The 20,741-nt window shown below is 33.4% G+C and overlaps 1 protein-coding gene across 3 annotated transcripts in view; it reads left to right on the top strand.

Moving 5' to 3' along the window:
* LOC130451849 (sodium/calcium exchanger 3) overlaps window positions 1-20,741 on the top strand; it is an 83,709-nt gene that overhangs the window by 5,192 nt on the left and 57,776 nt on the right. For all 3 annotated transcript variants that reach the window (XM_056791164.1, XM_056791163.1, XM_056791162.1), the window contains one exon: window positions 12,215-12,547. In XM_056791164.1, coding sequence (XP_056647142.1) covers window positions 12,215-12,547 — 333 coding nt within the window. The remainder of the gene's footprint in view (window positions 1-12,214; window positions 12,548-20,741) is intronic.

The raw sequence follows: 20,741 nt of genomic DNA, 5'->3' as shown, positions 1-20,741 counted from the left end.
AAATATTTAATTTGCGGTTTTGTAGTGATTTCGTTATTCAAGACTTCGATGGTGAGTCTTCTTGCTTCCTTTCGATCACCCAAAAGTACCGCCTCTGTTTTTTCAGGTGCAAGATCAAGTTTTTTCAAATGCATCCATTCAGCTATTCTTTGAATAGCGATGTTAGCTTCTACTACTACCTGTGTCTTTATCTTTCCTGTTACTACTACTGCAAGATCGTCAGCGTAGGCCACCAATTTTACGCTACTTGGCATATCCAGTTGCAACAAGTCGTCATAATATAAGTTCCAAAGGAGAGGGCCAAGTACCGAGCCCTGTGGGACACCGCAGGTTACTTCCATAATGGTATTACCTACAAGTAGTGTCCGGTCCGTTAGATAACTTGTGATCATGCGCATTAGGTATGGCGATATGTTTCGCTTTTTCAAGCTGTCAGCTATTCCTCTCCATGGTGCGGAGTTGAATGCATTTCTTACATCTAACGTTACAAGTAAGCATATCTTACGGTTTGCCCATGCCACATGTTTTGCTTCTTTTGCGATTTTTAGAACTCTAGCTAGTGCATCCACAGTGGAAATACCTTTCTGAAACCCAAACTGAGAGTTGCTTAAACCTCCTCTTGCTTCTATTTCTGCAAGTAATCTATTTTTGACGAGGTGTTCAAGAATTTTTCCATGCAGTCCAGGAGACATAGTGGCCTGTATGACGTTTTTAAATCGTCCGTTTTTTTGGGCTTTTCTATTAGCACTAGTTTCGCCACTTTCCATATTTTGGGAAATTCCCCCGCATACAGTTGTCTGTTCATCGCATCGAGGCACTTTTCTGGCAGGTATTTCACTACACACTTAGTTATCTCTGGTGATAGCTTATCTGGTCCAGCCGCCTTCTTTGGTTTTATTTTATTTGCTGCCGTTACAAGTTCTTCCTGTGTCCATGGTATTATATCCGTCCTCACCATGTCAATATGTGGCCAGGTGGTTATTTCATATTTTGGAAATAGTCCACTTGCTTCCTTAAGTATGATATCCTGTGAGATTTCTGTTTTCGGTCTTAGTAGAAATCTTTTTGTCACTATTTGGTAGCCTTTTCCACAAACATCGTTTTGAACTTCCTCTATAACAGTTTTCCAGGAGTGTTTCTTCGCGTCTTTTATCATTTTTTTCAAGTAATTTCTTTTTTCTTTATATTCGGCTCTTGCTTTCTCTCTTTCTTCGACTGTGCTTCCGGATATTCTGTTTGCACGTGTCATGTATCTCTTTTTACAAAGGCATTCTTTTCTGGCCTCACTGATCTGTGATGACCACCAGTATACTGGTTTTCTCTTTCCACTATAGTTGTATGTGGGCTGAAATGTGCGTTGACAAGCCTTTTTAATAGCCGCCATGAGACCTTGAGGGTTTAGGGTGTCTGTTTCTTCTCGTATTTTTTGTTTTATCTCAGATATGAAGTATTGGATTTTCTTTTCTTCTATTTTCCATCCTTTAATAATTTTTTCAGGAGCTACTTTTTGTGTTTCTAAAGACGGTATCTCAAAGAAGATGTAATTGTGATCAGACAATGTTTCTTGGTCCAGTACTTGCCAACTCCCAAACATTTTGTTTATATCATTTGAGACAAAGGTGACATCTATATGTGATGAACTGTTTCCTCGGGAAAAAGTAGGAGTATTTCCATGATTTAGTGAAACCAAATCTAGGCCTGTGGCCCATTCAGACAACATATCACCCCTTTTGTCATTTTCAATCGATCCCCATATTGCCGCCTTCGCGTTAAAATCTCCAGCTATTAAGCATTTCTTATTGCGCGTTCCAATGGCGTCTTTGACTTGGTTCAGAATTATTCCGAATACTTCTAATGTAAGGTTAGGTGATATGTAACAACTAAAAACGACTAATTCTGTGTATTCAATCCACACGAAGCCCTTGCCTCGTCCGCTATTTAGGACACGAATATCGTTATTGGTAATGCCTATAGCTGCATCAAAATTTTCATCAACGTACCATTTTGAGTCTTTTATGAGTATTTTATTCGGTTCGCTCACTATTGAAATGTCTATATTGTTCACTATTATTGTTTGCTTTAGCAGATCGTGTGCAGGTCGCCTGCGACCTAGATTTATTTGTACAAATTTAGCCATTTCTTAGCCTGTTCCCACTATATCGCCTTTTGTGATATCTCTTCGGTATCTTGGGCAACGCATGGTGTGTGGTCTGTGACCAGATTCACTACACATTAAACAGTAAGATTTCTCAGTGCATTTATTCTTTTGGTGTCCTCCTTTCCGCAGTTTTTGCAGCATTTGGATCGATCAGGTCCGCTACATTGCCACGTCGTGTGTCCAATACCCCAGCATTTGTAACATGTTAGCACATTAACTCTCTGCCTAACGGTGCAGCTTACAAAACCTATTCTTATATTTCCCTTATCCGTAAGTTTTTTACCAGTTTTTTTGTCAACTAGAACGGTTGCGATCTGAGTCTCTCGGAAACCAGGACGAAGATTACTGACTGAAACATAATCTGTTTCGCTTCCGGCCATAAGTGACTTCACTGCTGTTTCAATCTCTTCTTTACTTGTTACCGCGTCGATATTTCTGACGTGTAAGACCGCTCGTGGTTCCTGTCCCCCAAGTTTTCTTATCTTCCCTTCTCCGTTTATATCTTTTAATGCGTTAGCTATGTCGTCTGCTCCTCCGCTATTTCGCTCCATTGTAAGTAGCAAATCTCCGGCCTTTGTCATTCGGGCTGCCTTTACTTTATTGTTCAAGTTTCTATTATGTACTTATTCTTTAACTGCTTTTAAAAGCTCCGCATAAGAACGATTTCCTCTCTCGATATATAAAGCTTCGTCCCTTGACTCTCTTCGTTTATTTTGTTTTTTAGTGTCATACCGTCTGAGACAAAAATTTCTACATTTAGTTCACACTGCATCAGACCAATTTCTACTGCTTTACGTATTTCAGATAAATTCAGTTCCTTCTGAAATATTACCGTAAGTTTCGGCTTCTGCAACTTTACGAATGGCCATTGATTTTCCTGCCGTTTTTGGGTCTAGATACACTACAAGGTTATTTGAAACCGCTATCTTCTCTAGGTTATCTTGGATAACGTTTGTATGGAAAAAACACTTTTCGTCCCAGGGTACCTCAACAATGCTTTGCAAAGAGTCTTTATTTATGCCAGGAGCAGATATCTCTTGTAGCGTCATTTGTTTTTCTTGGACATCCATATTATTAGTCTGCGCTTCCTTGTTCTGCTTCATTATACTAACAGTCTGTACTCCTATATCTGTGCTACTTCTAGCAGCTGGTTCTATTTTAGCCTCTTCGTTGGCGTTTTCTTTTGTCTGCTTTTTATACAAGAGGCTTCTTAGGGCTTCCTGAATTTCATATCCTCCGAATTGCTCCGTTAGGCGTAGTATTTTCGCAGATATTTTCCTGATTTTCTTCTTAGTATTAGAACTTTCATGGACAGTGCGATTTAGAGCTTTTGCTTCCTCTGCTAAGTTATACGCTATGTTCAAGATTTGTGCTCCGACGTCTTGAGTAGTTTTCTTTGCTTGTTTGGTTTTAAACAAAAGGCTCAGAGTGCTCTCTTCCCTTTTTCTCTTATATTTTTGTTCTATAATCAGCGATCGATCTCCCAGTAATCCCGGTGGGCTGAGATCAAGTAAGGATAGAGTTCTCACCTTCAATGGGGGTGTCCTGTCGATCATAGAACTTTTCTCGAATGGGTTTTTCTCAGCTCTTCCAGTATCAGTATCCAGCAGCCCAGCCTGGTCGCCCTCTTGGGTTGCGTAGCGGTAGTTGGCTGACGGTCGGTAAGAGCCCGCTCTCTCACTCTCTACACCGACCGGTACTAGGGTGTACCTCCCTTGCACCGTAAACTTTGTTTCATTGGGTTGACTCATATATCATATTTTCTTTTTCTTCTTTCTTCTTTTTTTGGGAAGGATAGAAAGAGGAAGCCCCTAGCCCTCGTAAACCTAATAGCATCGGGGGGAGGATGAGAAAAGGGAAATTTGAAGGTTTTTGGGAAGGATCACAACTTGGGAGTGAGATGTAAGCCTAGCTAGAGTACCTCGGGCTTGCCACGCCCGTATTCGCAGTGCGACCCCCTGAGGTGATATATATATATAGATGCATTTATATATATATATATATATATATATATATATATATATATATATATATATATATATATAAATGCATCTAAATGTTCTTGATTTTAGGTCTCTTCTGTTACAAAATCAGTTTTTTTTTTGATAGTTTTGTTATTTCGTCAAAATTTATCTTTCTTTTAAAAACTATCAAAAATGACTAATTTTGAAACAGAAGAGACCTAAAATCAAGAACATTTAGATGCATTAATATATCAAAAGGTCTAAGAAATTGAAGAAATTTATATATATATATATATATATATATATATATATATATATATATATTTATATATATATATATATATATATTATACTATACTATTTACTATATATATATATATATATATATATATATATATATATATATATATATATATATATATATATATATATATATATATATAGTAAATAATTTGAATCACGAATCCAGAGGATAAACAATTTCAATATAGACTAATTAGATTCAATTGTCATCTGCGATGAATTTAAATTGGTCTATTTCGAGCTTTTTCCCTGGAAAATGCTACATAGAATAGAAAACTAAATAATTTTGTATCTATTTAAATATACAGGATGTGCATCATGTAGCTATTTAATATTTATAAGAGCAGTAAACAGAATAAAACATAACTTTAAAATATTGAATTGTGTTTTAGAAATATTGGATGAATGAAAGAAATATAGAACAGGACAAAGACCTCTATCAATTTTTATTAACTATTGTAAATGGTTAATAGAGGGATAAAGAGAGAAATGCTTTATTGACAAAAAATTATTTACAATTTGTAGACTAAAGCTTATAAAAAACTAAGAAACAAACATACAAATAAATAAATAAAGACACAAGTAAAATGAAAAATCTAAAAATAAAGTATATACATGTAAGAACTAACGGATACTCATAACCCTAAACTTGTTTTTTTATTTATAAAAAGTTTAGTTACGAGGTAACTCCACTGAATTGAGTATTTTTATTTTATTTCATCAGTTAATGATAGTTGTTATCCTGAAATAGCCTTCAAAATTCAGTAAATAGTTCCCAGTTTTTTGCTGTCTATTATTGGAAAAGGGGCCCACTTTTCATTTAAAGAATTTTGCGGAGTTTTGATTCTCTTTTCGTCCATTAAGATTGCCATAGTGAAATTTTTTTTTATTATTCAAAATGCCCTTAATATTCGAATTAATCACTTTAGGAATCGACATGGTTCTTTCAACTGTAGTGGCATCAATCAATTGTTTGTATGAAGTGATGGTAAATGAGGGAGTCTGTGATGATGAGGGAATTGTTTTGATGACTACTTTGGTTTAATGTGCTAGTGCTTGAGTAACATAAAAAGTTTATATACGAGTTTCTGTGCTGCTCATATCTCTACTATCGATTTAGAGTACAAAAGCTGGATTCGCAATGTGGAGTCTTTACCAATCAGGGTTCTATGTTATAGGTTGTAATTGGGTAAACAGAAGTCAATTTGTTGCAAGAATCTTCTAATTCTATCATAAATCTGGTGTTCTTGGTTTTCCAGAGGGATATCCTTTATTTGAATGAGTATACTGAAATTTTGATTTATAGACAAATAGTTTTGCGCTGGGATCAAAACTGAACTTATCCACTTCCTTAACAGTTTATTATGCCCTTATTGAGTCGCATCTCCGATATGCCCTTTCCTTTTTGGGTACGTGTGGTGCGACTCAATTTGAGCGAATCTTCTAACTACAAAAGAGAGCTGTTAGATATTTACTCGGACTGAGCAGAAGGATCACTGCCGGGATTAAAAATTCTTACTTTTTCTTCCTTATTCATCTTTGAATCTGTTTGCTTAATACGTAAGCACGTTTCTCCAATTTCAGAAAGATCATTGCACGGCTATCCACTTAGGAACGCGGAGCACGACATTCACCTACCTACTCCACGTTCAGAATTAGTTGAGGGTTCAATATTTTAAAATGCAAAAAATACACAATCACTTGCCAATTGAAATCAAATCGATATCATCTTTACCCGCATTCCGCAATAATTTGAGGGCATATTTACTGGAAAGTGCCTTCTACTCTGTAAACGACTTCTATTCTAATAATAATATTTCATTCCGGGCATACTGGCTTAATTTTTGCTATGAACGAATGATTCGGTAGTTTTTTGTATTGTCTCTCTATTTTTTATATGAAGCTTTTTGTATAGTTTCTACTGCAGAGGCACATTGTTTTCAACTTTTTTTCCAGTTCCAGTGTTCTTCGTTTTTTCAAACGACTTAACATTTTGATGGAATTCTAACTATCTCAACTTTCAGTAAAAGTTTCGGATACAAAAATACTCTATTTTTTAATATATGTATACAGTGTGCCACAAAGTTTTGCTCTGTATATACCTCGAAAATTATTTTAACTATGATTTGGCAGGTTGGGTCACATGATATCATTTTTAGAAAAGGTATTGAGACACCCTGTAAAATGAGTTTATTGTTTCACTGCTCTAAAGGGCTATGGCTTATATTAATTCGGCGATACATATTTTTATGGTAGGAATCTACTTAGAAACGATTACAATAAACTCCATCCAATTTAAGTATAAATAATTTAAGGTCTGAATAAAATGATGCTTATATTTTGTATAATTTTTTCTTATCATTGAAATTCTTCAATTAACCTTCTCATACATGCGAAATTCATGTTGATGATCTGTTGAATCCAATATACGCTAGAATTTTGTTTCTAAATTTAATTCACGTGTCAAACCGATATTATTAACTTTAGATAGGAGACAATGAGACCTGAACGTAGATAATGACCCAATTCACTGAAATTATATTATTAAATACTATTCCAGTCCCTGTTAACTGATGCCATTCCATCAAAAATAGTCTATAGTAATTTTTTCAAAATACGTTTTATCATAAATTGGTATACAGAGAAACAAATTGTAACGAAACTACATACCTATATTATCCAGTTAGTTAGGTTACTCTTCTTCATATGCTTCACCTTCATAATAATGCAGTTATCGAACTAAGGAACAATATGATAGAGTGCACGATGAAGAACATTGTGGACGTCCGTCTGATGAACTGGTTCACGCAAACCTTAAACAAAACCATAAGTTAACAATCAGTGCTCTTGCTATGGAATTTTTGTAAATCTCACGATTAGAAATTCATGAAAAACTGTGATTTCGAAAGCTTTGTTCACGTTGGGTACCCAAAATTCATACTGAACAATACAAAAAGGATGCATAAGTGATTTTGGATAGTCGTGGTGGATGAAAATTGAATATTTTACGACACTCTAGCAACCACACTGCAATCAATGGAATGGAGGCCACTTCCTCGACAACGAGTTAAGTCTTAAGTTCTTGACAACTCTAAAAAAACAATCGAACATATTTAATGCGCGACCATAATGAAATTGCGCCGCGGAATAAAGAAAAAGCGCCTAGGATTACTGTCAATTGGTGCTGTTTTTTACGATATCGCCCAATACCATTGGACAAAAAACTCCTACATGCATTTGACTGGGATTTTATGGACGATATTCCATACAGCCCAGATCTTGTTCCTAGCGACTTTCATCTCTTCTTAAATCTAAGATCTTTCCTTGGTAGTCAACACTCAAAGAACATGTTACCACATGGTTCAACACACAAGCGGCAACCTTCTATGAAAAAGGCACACAAAAATTTGTGCCACGCAAAATGTCGGAAGCTATGTAGAGAATTAGTTTAACTTTCAACTTAGATTTTTGTCCAATAAATATTTTTTCTGCATCTGTTGACGTTTTCTTATAAAACCAAACGGAACTTGTTTTGAGGATAACCTCGTAGATTATTCTTCTATGCAACTTTCCTTTGCATATATGGTTACGCAGTTATTGATTAATCTAGAAGATCATATTAAAGAATTGGATTGGTTATAAAAGCAGCACGTGACAAGAGAGGTATAAAATATATGAAAATATTGTTATTTCAATTACATTAATTCAAAGAAGGATTATCATTATGTTCATAAGTCCTTCTGCTGGGAAACTAAATGAAAGAACATTGTGAAATGAACGAGAGCGTAAAGTTTGAATGAATGGAGTAACGAGCATTCGGATGATGAAGTGAACCCGTGATCTGATTAAAAAGAGCTGTTTAGATTAGTTTTAACGGTAAGGACTAATTTAAGTTTTCTGGAATTTGTGGATTTGAAATTAATGTATGATACTGCTTTGAAAAGTTTCAAATTTATTTCGTTCTTAATGAATCCAGGGATGTTTTCCGCAAACCATTATTCTATAAAAGAAAGTTATCGATTTATCTAACTTCAACGGAACATTTTATGTCAACTTAATGACGAAGGTTGCCTTTCTCTATTAAACGAACAATATATTTCCATTCCTAACACTACAATACGACAACTGTTCGTTGAAATACCTTCTGCATACTATTTGATTACCTCACATAAAGTATTATAACCTCACTGCCATTATATCAAGTTTCACTTGCAACAAGGATAATACCATTAGCATGCTCTATATGCCGTATCCATATGGAAATTTATGATGTCATATTCAGTTTTTCATCTTTACTCTCATTCGATAGCATTAAAGCGTGTTTCACAGATTAATTGTGTGTATGGTTCAAGTCACGAACGCTTTCCGACAAATAACACAACACAGACATGTTCGCTGACATTTAATGAATGTTTTTACGTGACCTCCCCTTATGTAGATAAATCTATGTATTCCAGTTTTAATCTACAATGACAATATATATATTTGTTACTCCACCATTGAAACTGGATTCTTACTACAAAATATTTAATTCCAGCTCTAAACATTTCATACAAACTGAATTTAATGGAAATCAAGCTCTTTCCCATATTGAATACAATTGTTGGAAATCTGATTAATAAGGGTTAAGAAGGGCTTATAGATGCCATTTTGGAAACTTTGTCAATCCCTCTATTGTTCAAACAGCACTGGAATTGTCAAATATATTCTTCTCAATACACCGACGCCATGACAAGATTTTTTAGGGAGATATAAAAATAGAAGGTTATTTTAAAAAATGTGGAGTAAATAAAAAAAAACACTTTGTCTAACGATTGTTTTTCTATTTTCTAAAAATGAATATTAAAACCTCTTTGGAATAATTCCTAAAGTACTAGTTCTAAAGTAGATTCCTATGCGACTCGTCATTCATTGTGTCACGAGCAGCCGATAGGATTTGATGTCTTTGCCCAAGCTGACCGCTTCCTTGCAAGTCTAGCAAAACACTTTTTGTTTTTGTAACAAGAAGTGTGTAGATTATAATGGTTTAAAACTCGTAAGAAAGAGATGATTTCAGTTCGTAAATAATATATTCAATTTATATACGATGAATAGATGTCGAGTATATAGCTTTTTTCGTGACTTTCCGAACTACCTAGTTTATTAAGACGATTTGAATTGAATAACTATATACTATAATAGAGTTGTTTTCAACTCAATAAATACAAAGATAATTTGTGAAGAAAGAATTAAAAAAGAAAGGAAGGTCATTACCAAGAATCATTATAGAAAATTTATTCGAAATATTCACGACAAAAATGATTAGATTTTTGGTTGGAACTTAAAAAATGCATTATATTGTTTTCCCTATTCACTTTTTGTAAAACAAACATAGGAGTCAGTCAAAGATAAAAAACACGAAAACGTCAAAATTCATCTTTATAATTGCATGGAATATGCGTTAAAAGGATCAACTAATATTATGGCTCACTTAGATTCTGTTTATTAGTTAAAGATACATAAGAATGAGTTGAGGATTATTATTATTTGTATTAAAATTTGAGGGGCAGCTGAATTGGCTTACCGCGAAAATGATGGAACCGATACATCTATTAATCGTGGCATATTTCTGGGACCTAACTATTTTTCGGCAGAATGAGATGCAACTCTAAGTGAGTCCCGAAGCATACTTTAAGCGTTTAATCTGTTTACGAACATTTTTGAGAATCTAAAAATTGGGAATTTTCTTTGAAGGCAATAATAGTAACGTGAGAAACTATAGTAAAGACCTCGGTAGAGATGTAATGTAGATAAAATCAATGACAATTTGACAAAGACGAGAATTTTTGGAAACATTGCGGAACAACTAATTTTTTTTACAACGAGTAGCCTCTGATGAACTATCATAAAATAGTACTTGAATTTTGCGCTATAATTAAACATTAAATTTGCCAGTATTATGTGAAGGATATGAAAGTAGCGAACCATCTCAATACAGGTGATGTGCGCACTAGAACCATCAGAGAGTAGAAGAATACCAGATCTGATAGGTGAAAATAACCTAAGTATGTCGTAATAGTTTTGGCACAAAATTGAGGAGATTAAAAATATGTTGTAATAATACGATATCAAAATGACTCTGTGTACAAAAAAATCTGATAAACTTATGTTCTTGGCATTAATTGGACAAGTCATTTTCTATGTCAGCCTCATTAAAATGTCTTATAAGCTAGGTATAAGAAAAAGCATTTACAATTTGCATAGCTTTTCCGTACTATAGTCAAATGTAAAGAAATAATACTATGTCTAAACCTCCCCGAAAGTATAAAACCAAAACTTTTCACCAAGAAAGAGCAGAAAGTAGCCAGAAGAGCAAAAGACAGAGTCTAGGTTTTCGTAAAAGTACCGTATCGCGGAAATTAGCAAGAATGGTCAAAAATAACGAAAAAGACTACAATGCCTTGAAGATACCGTAAACCAATTAGCATGGATACCAAGATGCTGTCGTCAACTGAGGCGGATACATGTTAAGAATGAGAGAGTCATTGTTATGGATGATGAAAAATAATTCACACTAGCCAATTCAGAAATCGAAGAACCCTAACAATGTAAAATATAAGTATAAAATAAAATTCCCTGATAAAGTTCTGTTCCAGTCTGCAACTTCTACAAGAGGGGTATCCAGATCTTATGTAGGTCGAGTAATGGGAAAGCTGTAGTTTCTGAAAGTTATATCAAAACTGCCTCATTTAATCAGTTGATTGTGTACGTCAAAATCACTTTGGAGATGATATAATATTTACTTAGTCGGCTTGGCGTCATAGTAAAATAAGATTATTTACTTCAAGCCCGTCCAAATGAGAATTTTTGGGACTTTTATATCGCAAAGTAAATGATGGAAAGTAGCAAGCCGAAAATGAGAAATAATTACGGCATAGAGTTTTTTAGAAAAATATGCCAAATAGATGTTCAAGTCGTCCAAAACCTAATGAGAGATGTTCGCAAAAAATTAGTTGAGGAGCACGGGGACCCCTTCATTCAGTTTAAGTTATTAACTTTGTTAGTTACTAAGCCGTTAATAAGGTCAAATACCAAAAGTTTCTTTGAAGATACTTATTACAAATATAAATGGTTAAATATTTTGTTCCGAAACTATTGGGAAATTCGTTGTTGAAAGTCATTCAGTAACTGTTTTGGCACATAGCATCGTTTGAAGAGAATAAATAAAATAGTGAATCTTTAAAGGTATAAATTTTTCTTGTACTTCTTTCCGAAAGAAGCAGGGTGCGGCTGCCTTTCGAAATTCAGTAAACACAATATAATTAGTTTTTTATGAATATAATTATTATATATATTTATCATTCTAAAAAATGTTAATTTTCATCGAGTTATCTTTAATCTCTCACTTCGACCGACTTTTGGTCTTTCGTGAACACCTCAACAATCTCCTTCGGTATCGATTGTTGTTTAAAGAGAATGTTCCAACGTTTGCATTAGCAATGAAATCGCTTTTCCGATGTCACTATATCGACATTCACTTCAGCGTTCCGAAACTACAGTTTTTAAATCTTATAAAATGCGTCGTTTCTGTTAAATGACGATTTATACCAATTTTTCTGTGATAGAATAAAAAGTGGTAATAAATCAATAAATCAACTGATAACCCTTTTTTGAAATACTTGTATGCATATATTTTCTAAAAATTCAAAACAACATTTTTTGGAATTATCCTGCACTTCAGTATCACATCTCAAACTACTTTTGCTTCCTTTCTCAAATTGAATTACGAATTCTACGAATTTTATTACAGAATCCGCTTAGAAGTTATTGACGACGATGTCTTCGAACCCGACGAACATTTTTATATCCGCTTATCGTCATCCCAACCCACAGACAGTCTAGGAAGCCCGGTCTTGGCAACTGTTATCATACTGGACGATGACCATGGGGGTTTGTTCAAATTTGAAGCACAGAACCACGAGTTAGTCGAAAGTGTCGGCCAGTACGAATTGAAAGTCGTTAGATGTTCAGGAGCTCGAGGAAAAGTTATAATTCCCTATTGGACGGAAGATGGTACTGCTAAACAAGGAAAGGAATACGAGAAGCAAGAGGGACAATTGGTATTCGAAAATAATGAATCCGAGTAAGTAATAAATTGTTTTTATTTGGAAATACTTATGTTCAAAACAATTTAGATGAATAAGAGAAAGTATGTTTAGTGGAATAAAAGATAAATTTGTTTTTATAGCTCTAAAATAACTACTGATAGTGAAACAAAATTTAAACGCTTTAATATAAATGTCTCTAGATACATATAACCATCCTTGAAACTTTGAGAAAACATTTTCAAATAAACGAGTAATATTTCAGAAACTCCAAACTTCCAATAACAACGACAACAACACAACAACTATGAATGCGGTTTGAATATAAGAACAATGAAACATCAAATATTTTATATAATTTACTGGGTAGACCAAAAAATCTCTGTATTCTAGTAACTAATTTATGTTTAATTTTACTACAGTTCTTTGCAAAGATTGTAGATTATTCGTTTTGGCTTCCAAGCCACTCTGTAACTATATCAAGAAGATATTTTGTACAAGACACTGCATCTCAATGTTCCCAAAATACGTATACTACTAAAAAATTCTATTTTTCTGGGGTTTTTATGTCCCATTTCACACGGTGGTAGCACTACTCATTCGAGGTAGCCTTTTGTTAAAATGAGCAAAACATTCACAGAGTAGATAGTCTAATGGTAGTATTTGAAGAGGCAATGTCAAAATTCGACCACCAGTTTAATGTCGTTTCTGGACATCATGAGAAACTCTTCAGAGTTCTTAGGTGATATGGATATTAATTTTTTGGACTTTCTTAGACCTGAAGTGTTTCTTCAGTAAGACTCCATTTCATTCTTTCTCCAGCCAGTCATTTCGTCATTGATATGACATCTCATAAGACCACAGTAGGGCTATGGTTCAAAATATGAAGTTATTGTATATTTTAGCCAATTTTTCTGCTTTCTCATTGCCTGGTATGACCGGCTTCCTAGTAGTTATACTAGTATTACTTTGTTAAATTTAGCTAGTGCTTTTAGAGTTTGTTTGCACTCGCTCGAGAGACTACAGTAGGGCTCTGGTCCACAATATGGAGTCGTGACCACTTTTCTGCTTCCTCATTACCTGGTATACGCCTGGTAGATACATTAGAGTTGCTATATTTCAATTAGCTAGTCCTTTTACAGCTCGTTTGCGTGCCTAGTCAAGACCCTTCAGGGCATGTTGGAAATTGTAGGTAGTATTTAGAATATATCTTTGTTTGATATTTTTATCTGCAAAAAATGATAAGATTTTTTGAAATGAAGCATTATTCACCATCGTAATGCTACATGATGCTCATACTATTGCATAAGTGTTTAGGACAATTTTACCAACTTAGAAACGTAAAAAATTCGCCTTTGTAATATATACACTAATTCTGTAACAAGATTTTGTCTGCTTAGAATAGCTATATTTGTGTGAATAATATAAAGAAAAACGCCGATTCAACTCAAATTTAAACTGATTGATCAATATAACGACATAATTTCATATATAATGTCAGTAACATGCAATGTATCAAGGAACTATCGATTTAAGAAACCCTTTTATCCCACTACGTGTACGATTTATAAAGTGAACTGTTTAAAATAGTATTCTAAGCCAAAATTAACATAACGACGAAATTCAATTTAGTTCACTCCTTTTCATTACTTTATTCGCAAAAGTACGTGGAGTAATTGTTAAGATACGTCATTGAAAAGGAAATTTCACTATTTTCAACAGTGTTTGAAACAATTTCCTACAGTAATAAAGATCTGTTGTTGCGTCCATAATCTTTTAGTGACATTTTAACGGGATTGCTTACGAGTTTCATTTTCATAATAACTAATTTTATAGTGGCAATTCCGACTACATTAAACCGTAGTTAACGATTTGACGAGAGTACAGTACTAAAGTCAATTGAAATGTATATTTTATGCTCGAAATATTAATCCTCAAGTTTCGGGTTTATGATATTCACTTTAACTTGTCATTGTCAACACTTTGAATATGTCTTGTCGTTGTTCTATAAAATTCAATATTTATTCAATTTCCTCAACACCGTTATTTGTTTTTTTCTTTTTTTTCTGCTGTAAACATTTTGCTTCACTACTTTTTTGCAAGCATCCTATTCCTATATTAAAACTGGCCGATAAAGGATATTACATTTTTTTGTTTCATAATTTATTCCTGCACTTTATTTTCCCATTTCTTCGAACACTACTTCACAATATAATTTTACTTCTTTGTTTACATGTCCTCTATTTTAATGTCTGTACTGATATTAGGATTTAATGTTACCAATACTTTGGTTACATTTGAGTCTTTCCTTCCCTTCAGGTTACCAAATCTTTTTATAATCGTGCTCCGTTCCTTGACATTAATATTACCTTGTTTGCAAAAGCCCCCTCACCTATTACCTACTCATTCTAGGTTCTTATACAATACATTCTTTAATCTCTGTTCACTCTTCCTGATGACATTGTTTATATTACTTGAACAGTATTGGGCTTAGTCTTTCTCCTAGTCTTAATCCTATCTAATCCTACCTAATTTTAGATTATTTTCTATTCCTACCAAATTTTCTTAATAGGTACCGTATCAAACGCTTTTTTCAATCAATGATTATGCTTTATTCTCCAGACTGTTTTCTACCACTTGTTGTATTGTGGCGTGATTCACATTGTTTTGACAGTTGATTTTTTCTGTTTTTTATAATTTTTGTCTTCTTCCTGTCAGACTTTATTTGTAATTTTTACTAGTACATCAATTTCTATATTTCTTAGATTTTTAATCATTTCATATGTGATTTTTTCGTTTCTGGATGCTTTTTACTAGTTTTTATTTTAATTGTTCCTTTCCATTTTTTTTATTTCCACATCTTCCGTTCGATTTCTAGTTTTTCTTCTGTATCTTTTCGAATATTTGGTTGGGTTGCGTTATAAATACCAAAAAATATGTTTAACACTCAAAATATTCATTTATTTATTCAATTCTATCAAATTCATTATATTAACTGTAGATTTTTTAAAACTATTGGAGGTCTTATACTTCTATCACGTAGATTAATAAATTTCAAATCTCTTAATATATTGACTGTCTTCTACACAAAGAAAAGCTTAGATTGTGTTTCCCTATAATATCTTTTTTACGACTTTTGTGAACTTTATAAGAGAAATTAATCTTTACTATTTCTATTGCTTCAATTTCTCACAATAAGCTCTCGAAGGTTCTGTTTTATGTACAAGATCAAGAGTTTGGAAAGTCTTAACAACAGTTGAATAACACTTTTGATGTGTAGTAATTCATTTATCAATAGCCTCTCTTTATATTTAATATTTGTTTGAATCATAGAATAAATATATTTGGAGACACCTTTTAATGACTTCGTTATAATTTGAAATTATGGTGGGCGCGCCACGATAAATATTTTTATATTGTAGTTGCTTATTCTTATTTAAATTGAGTGAGTACAAACTTATACATATATTGTCATTATTGAGGAGTATCTACATAAATTCTCATTGAAATTGAGTATTTTCAATATGTTTCTCCTAATAATATTCAAAATTATGGTGAGAGCGAGATATTATCTTTTTATACAACAACAAAGTGTAGGAAATCCACAAATATATTTGAATCTCATTTTTGATGAATATAAATCTCCCCAATATTTTTATGTAGTCTCCTGTGATTTATTCCAATTTCAAGGTACCTAACAACTAAAATCCTGTTTCACATTATGTACACAAACAAAAAATTTCACTTTGCTTTTTCTGATAAATTACATCATTTCAAGAAAGTTCCAAGAGGTAAATGTAAACATAGAGAGAGAAGTTTGAAAGATACCAATGTATTTGTATAAATACAAAATAATACAATACATCAACAATTTATTATGTGGTGATTAGCGGAAGTTGATTCCATAGTTCTATATACAGATAAAAAAGTAGAATAGATTTACGAGGAAACTAATGAAATTAAGTTGTTTTCGATCGTTGGTCCTTGAGTCTCAATTACCAAAAAACTTAATACTTAATAATTATATTATTATATTCAGCAAATCTCCACGAAAGCTGGTCCTTATATTTTATTTGATTTTGTTACTTTGTGCCTTTCTTGTTCCCGTAAATAGGTTCAAAAATTGAGCTCTGTCCCTGTATATAACTCATTTTTCTTATTGTCATAATTCAAACTGACGATATGTGTTTGAATTCATTCTCGATTTCTCGGGGGGTTTCATAAGTCGATTTTCATATGTAAATTCCTCCGTCTCAATATAAACTCGTAACTAGAACTGGTCTCTATTTCTATGAAAAGTACAATTGCTAAACTTTCTCTGAATCATTCTCTCTTCATTTATTGAGGATGCACTACGTTTTTATAATAAATAGTATAAAGTGTGATGAATATAAAATTCATGTATTAAAGCATCTCTGGCAGCAAGGAAAATATTTGAAAATGAAGAGGGAGACACAGTTAATGAGCGAACGACACAGTGTTGGTTTAATCGTTTTAATAGGGAAGATTTGACGCTTGAAGATCGTCGGCACTCAGGTCACCCACCTGAGTGGAATATTGAAAATACAAATAAAGCAGTAGAAAAGATCTTTGAAAGTCGAATAGTATCACAGGAATTTACCAAGATTCAAGCCAAACGTCAAGTATCAGTGGTTAGACAAAGGACAATCACCAGAATCTGCCTCAAAGAGAGGTCGAATCGAGCAGAAAGTCTTGTTGTGTGTTTGGTGGAATTATGAAGGTTTAGTGTACATCAAAAACATTCCAGATTATCGAGTTATCAATGTAAGTATATAGTGGACAGCTGATCTGAATATATGTTTCATTGGAAAAATTGTAGTCTGCCATATCCAGACAAGGCTAAACTCCATAATGTGGAATAAGTTCAAAGAACTTTGTAGTATTGAACTCCTACTACATCCAGTATTTAGTTCGGACTTTGCACCGTCAGATTACTATTTATTCAGATGCTGAAAATGTAGTGTGACAATTTTTTTTTTATCCAAGCCCAAAGAATGGTTTAACCGAGTTCTTAAATAGTCTGCTGCACGTTGGGTTGAAACTATAGAATACGACGAGCTATGTTTCAAGTACGAAAGCTTTCTTTTTGTATGATTATTTAATAAGCAAAGTGAAGATCTCTGAGACACCCTATTAAAAAATTGGGATGGAATTTTAAATTAACGCATTATTAAAAAACTGCATTTGACAGCCTTCAAAATTTACATAAACGAAGACAAGTAGAAAATTTCGATAGTCCATTTTGAGAAGCATATTCAGAAACTTTCTATTAACCATAAAACATTTTATTTAATTTTATTTCATATTCATGTTATTCAGCATTCCGATGAGAATACAATTTGAAAGTTTTTTAGTATATACATATGTGGAATTGGTGAAGTCGATTTTTCTATCTTTCTTTGTAATTAAATCCATGTTTGCATCCATAGGCAATATTTTGTGAGAATATTTGTGAAAAGTCCAATTTTTATTGAATTATCTCTAAGCCAACAATCGTTATTATTTCTGTAATAATATTGAAATAACAAATGCAAGTGACAGTTATGAAACAGTTATAAATAGATGAAACTGCTTATTAAATACCCCAGGGCAAGCGCTCATATTTGATATGGATGTATCTTATGAGCTATGAGATGAAATATAACGTCGTACTTAACGAACTTTGGTTTCGAAACCACATTTAATCGCAAAACATAGTTGAAGTTTACCGAAATAACTTCCAGGGGATTGAGTAAAGTCGAGAACAAACAATTCTTGTATATAATCTTCTCAGAAACATAACACTGAGGAATATTGTGATAATAATTATTCAAGGAACGTAATAGTGACAGTTTTATCCCAAAACAATGCGGGATTTAATAGAAAATAACAGGTGGAACAGAAGTCATCACCTTATCGAAAGATGCCATAAATTTCATAAATGGTAGTAAATGTCAATTTTCCCTAATATTTATGAAGTAAGCAGATAAAAAATATATGTCAACAAGATCTTAACGCATAATTTTCCTTTGGTTGGTGTGAATAATTTATAATAATATTTCCCGATCGACGACACCAACTGAGCAAACATTAAGCTGTTAAATTCTTAGTGTGTGGAGCAAAACGAGATGTTGTCAGATATGAGCGGAACAACCGTTTTTATGAGCATATCATGGCCGTGGCTTGGTATTTATGCTTAAGACATCATCGGTCCTTTGAAAACGCCGCGAGCGCAGTTACTACTGTGAACAGAACATTGCTCAACGAGTTAAACTAGAGAATATGTGGTTACAACAGGATAGAGAAACGTCGCATATTGTATGAAATTTGAGGTCTACATTTCTCAGTTGCTGAATATCTCGTTTCGGTGATTTAATAGCTAGAAGATTGCCTGGTTCAACTTATCTAGACTTCTTTTTGTGAGGTTTTCTATAGTCTCGAATCTATGTCAACAAGCTTCAGACTTTTCGTGTTCTGAAAGATAAGATCCGTCATGAATGCAGGAACATATTCCTGAAAATTCTGTATGCAATAATTCGTGACCTTATTTTCATCAATTCTGGAGGCGGCTTCTTGGCTAATATCATTTTTTCTACTTAATGAAAAATAATGGATATGAAATAAAGACAACCCATAAAAAAAGTTTTTTATTTATTAGAAAAATTACAGTCAAAGAAAATCATGTGACAACATTAAGAAGATGCGGAATCCAAGTAACGGATTTCGCCAGGAGCGCTGATGGATATGTGGGACTCCCGTAACCTATCATAAACCACCATCTTCTGTCATTGCCATCCAACCAGAAACTATGGTGATATTTCTTCTAGTTGGTGGATCTGTCCGTGTATGTTCGTTTTCTATGATATTATCATACCAGGCAGCCGTCTACTTTTTTTTCCCCAAGAATTTTTTCTGCGTAGGTAGCACCAGTTTCCTTGTGCAGCATCACCTGGACGATATTAGGCTGCCAACAGTCTTTCCTAGTTCTTTTCTCACATCTCTTCAGTGATTACACACCAAGAAACTATGTCCGGCATCATATAGTTCGAGTTTATAGTATGACACTCAGGTGTCTGTACCTACTTCATTTCGTCAGAAGCTAGGTAATGTAGAAGTTAACATACCTGAACTCCTTTCGGTGCACCGTCGTTATGTCCATTCAGTTGATTTTTCTTCTGTTCCACCAGTTTCAATGGTTGCCGTATGCTGCCGTCCTATATCTAAGTTGCTACAATATACCCTCTTACGCTCAAAAGCGGCAGAGATTATTAAGACAGCCTGTATAGAGATAATCCGGTAGGAGCCGGCAAGCCTTAGTCCACCTTGTCTCTCTACCATCATCATCGCTTTTAAGTATTTCTTTATCCTCAATAATAACTCCTTAGCCATATATGAAATTCATAAAAACATCTTCTGAACTCTGTTCAACGTTTTCCTCTTTTCGAATCTTTTGTTCGATTGGTGTTGTTGAGGAGCTAGCCAGTGCCAACCTTTACTTGCTCTGGAAAGCAGTATTCATTTCAAAAAAAATTCGTATGAAATTGTTAATCCCAATCCACAGCCATATATCTGATTTCATAAGTGTTGTCTTATTAAGTTGAAAATATTATAATGTAAACTATAAAACTACTTTTATTTCGAATCAAATAGTGAAACAATTTTATTCAAAATCGGATGACAAGGCAATTTTTTTTTGTTTACCTTCTACGTGAATATTTCGACAAAAAGTTATACGAATTTTCCCTTCACTTTCTGATATAAATAAAATATCTACTTGTTCTCCAAACGTTACAATCGTATCTTGGCGAACTTACAGCGATAAATCATATTTTAGAACTGTTCGTAGGGCGATCAAATAAATTCTAATTTTTTTCTTTGTTTAAATAGGAACAACTTTACAAAATATAAGAAACGATTAATATTTAGATCCTCGATAATTATTGAAATTAATTCACACATCTATTCTAATTAAACATTTGCAAATATCATGAAAATACTCCTCAAAATCCATAGTCAAAGTGAAAACAAATTGGCAAACACTTATCGAATCTGATAAGTGTCATCATCACTTACAATTTAATTAAGGACACGTATCAAAGAACAAAGATTAATTCTTTGAAGGGTTTCAAATATTCCTGGAGCTGATAAGCACCAATCAAGGATTTGCTTCTTACGGTCGATTTTAAGGGAAACTTGTTTAATACGATAATACGAAAACGGCACAAATTTTTT

This window comes from Diorhabda sublineata, chromosome X, assembly GCF_026230105.1.
Source record: "Diorhabda sublineata isolate icDioSubl1.1 chromosome X, icDioSubl1.1, whole genome shotgun sequence".
Lineage (NCBI taxonomy): Eukaryota > Metazoa > Arthropoda > Insecta > Coleoptera > Chrysomelidae > Diorhabda > Diorhabda sublineata.
Note: the sequence above shows the minus strand (reverse complement) of the source record. Positions and strands in the feature narration are given on the sequence as shown.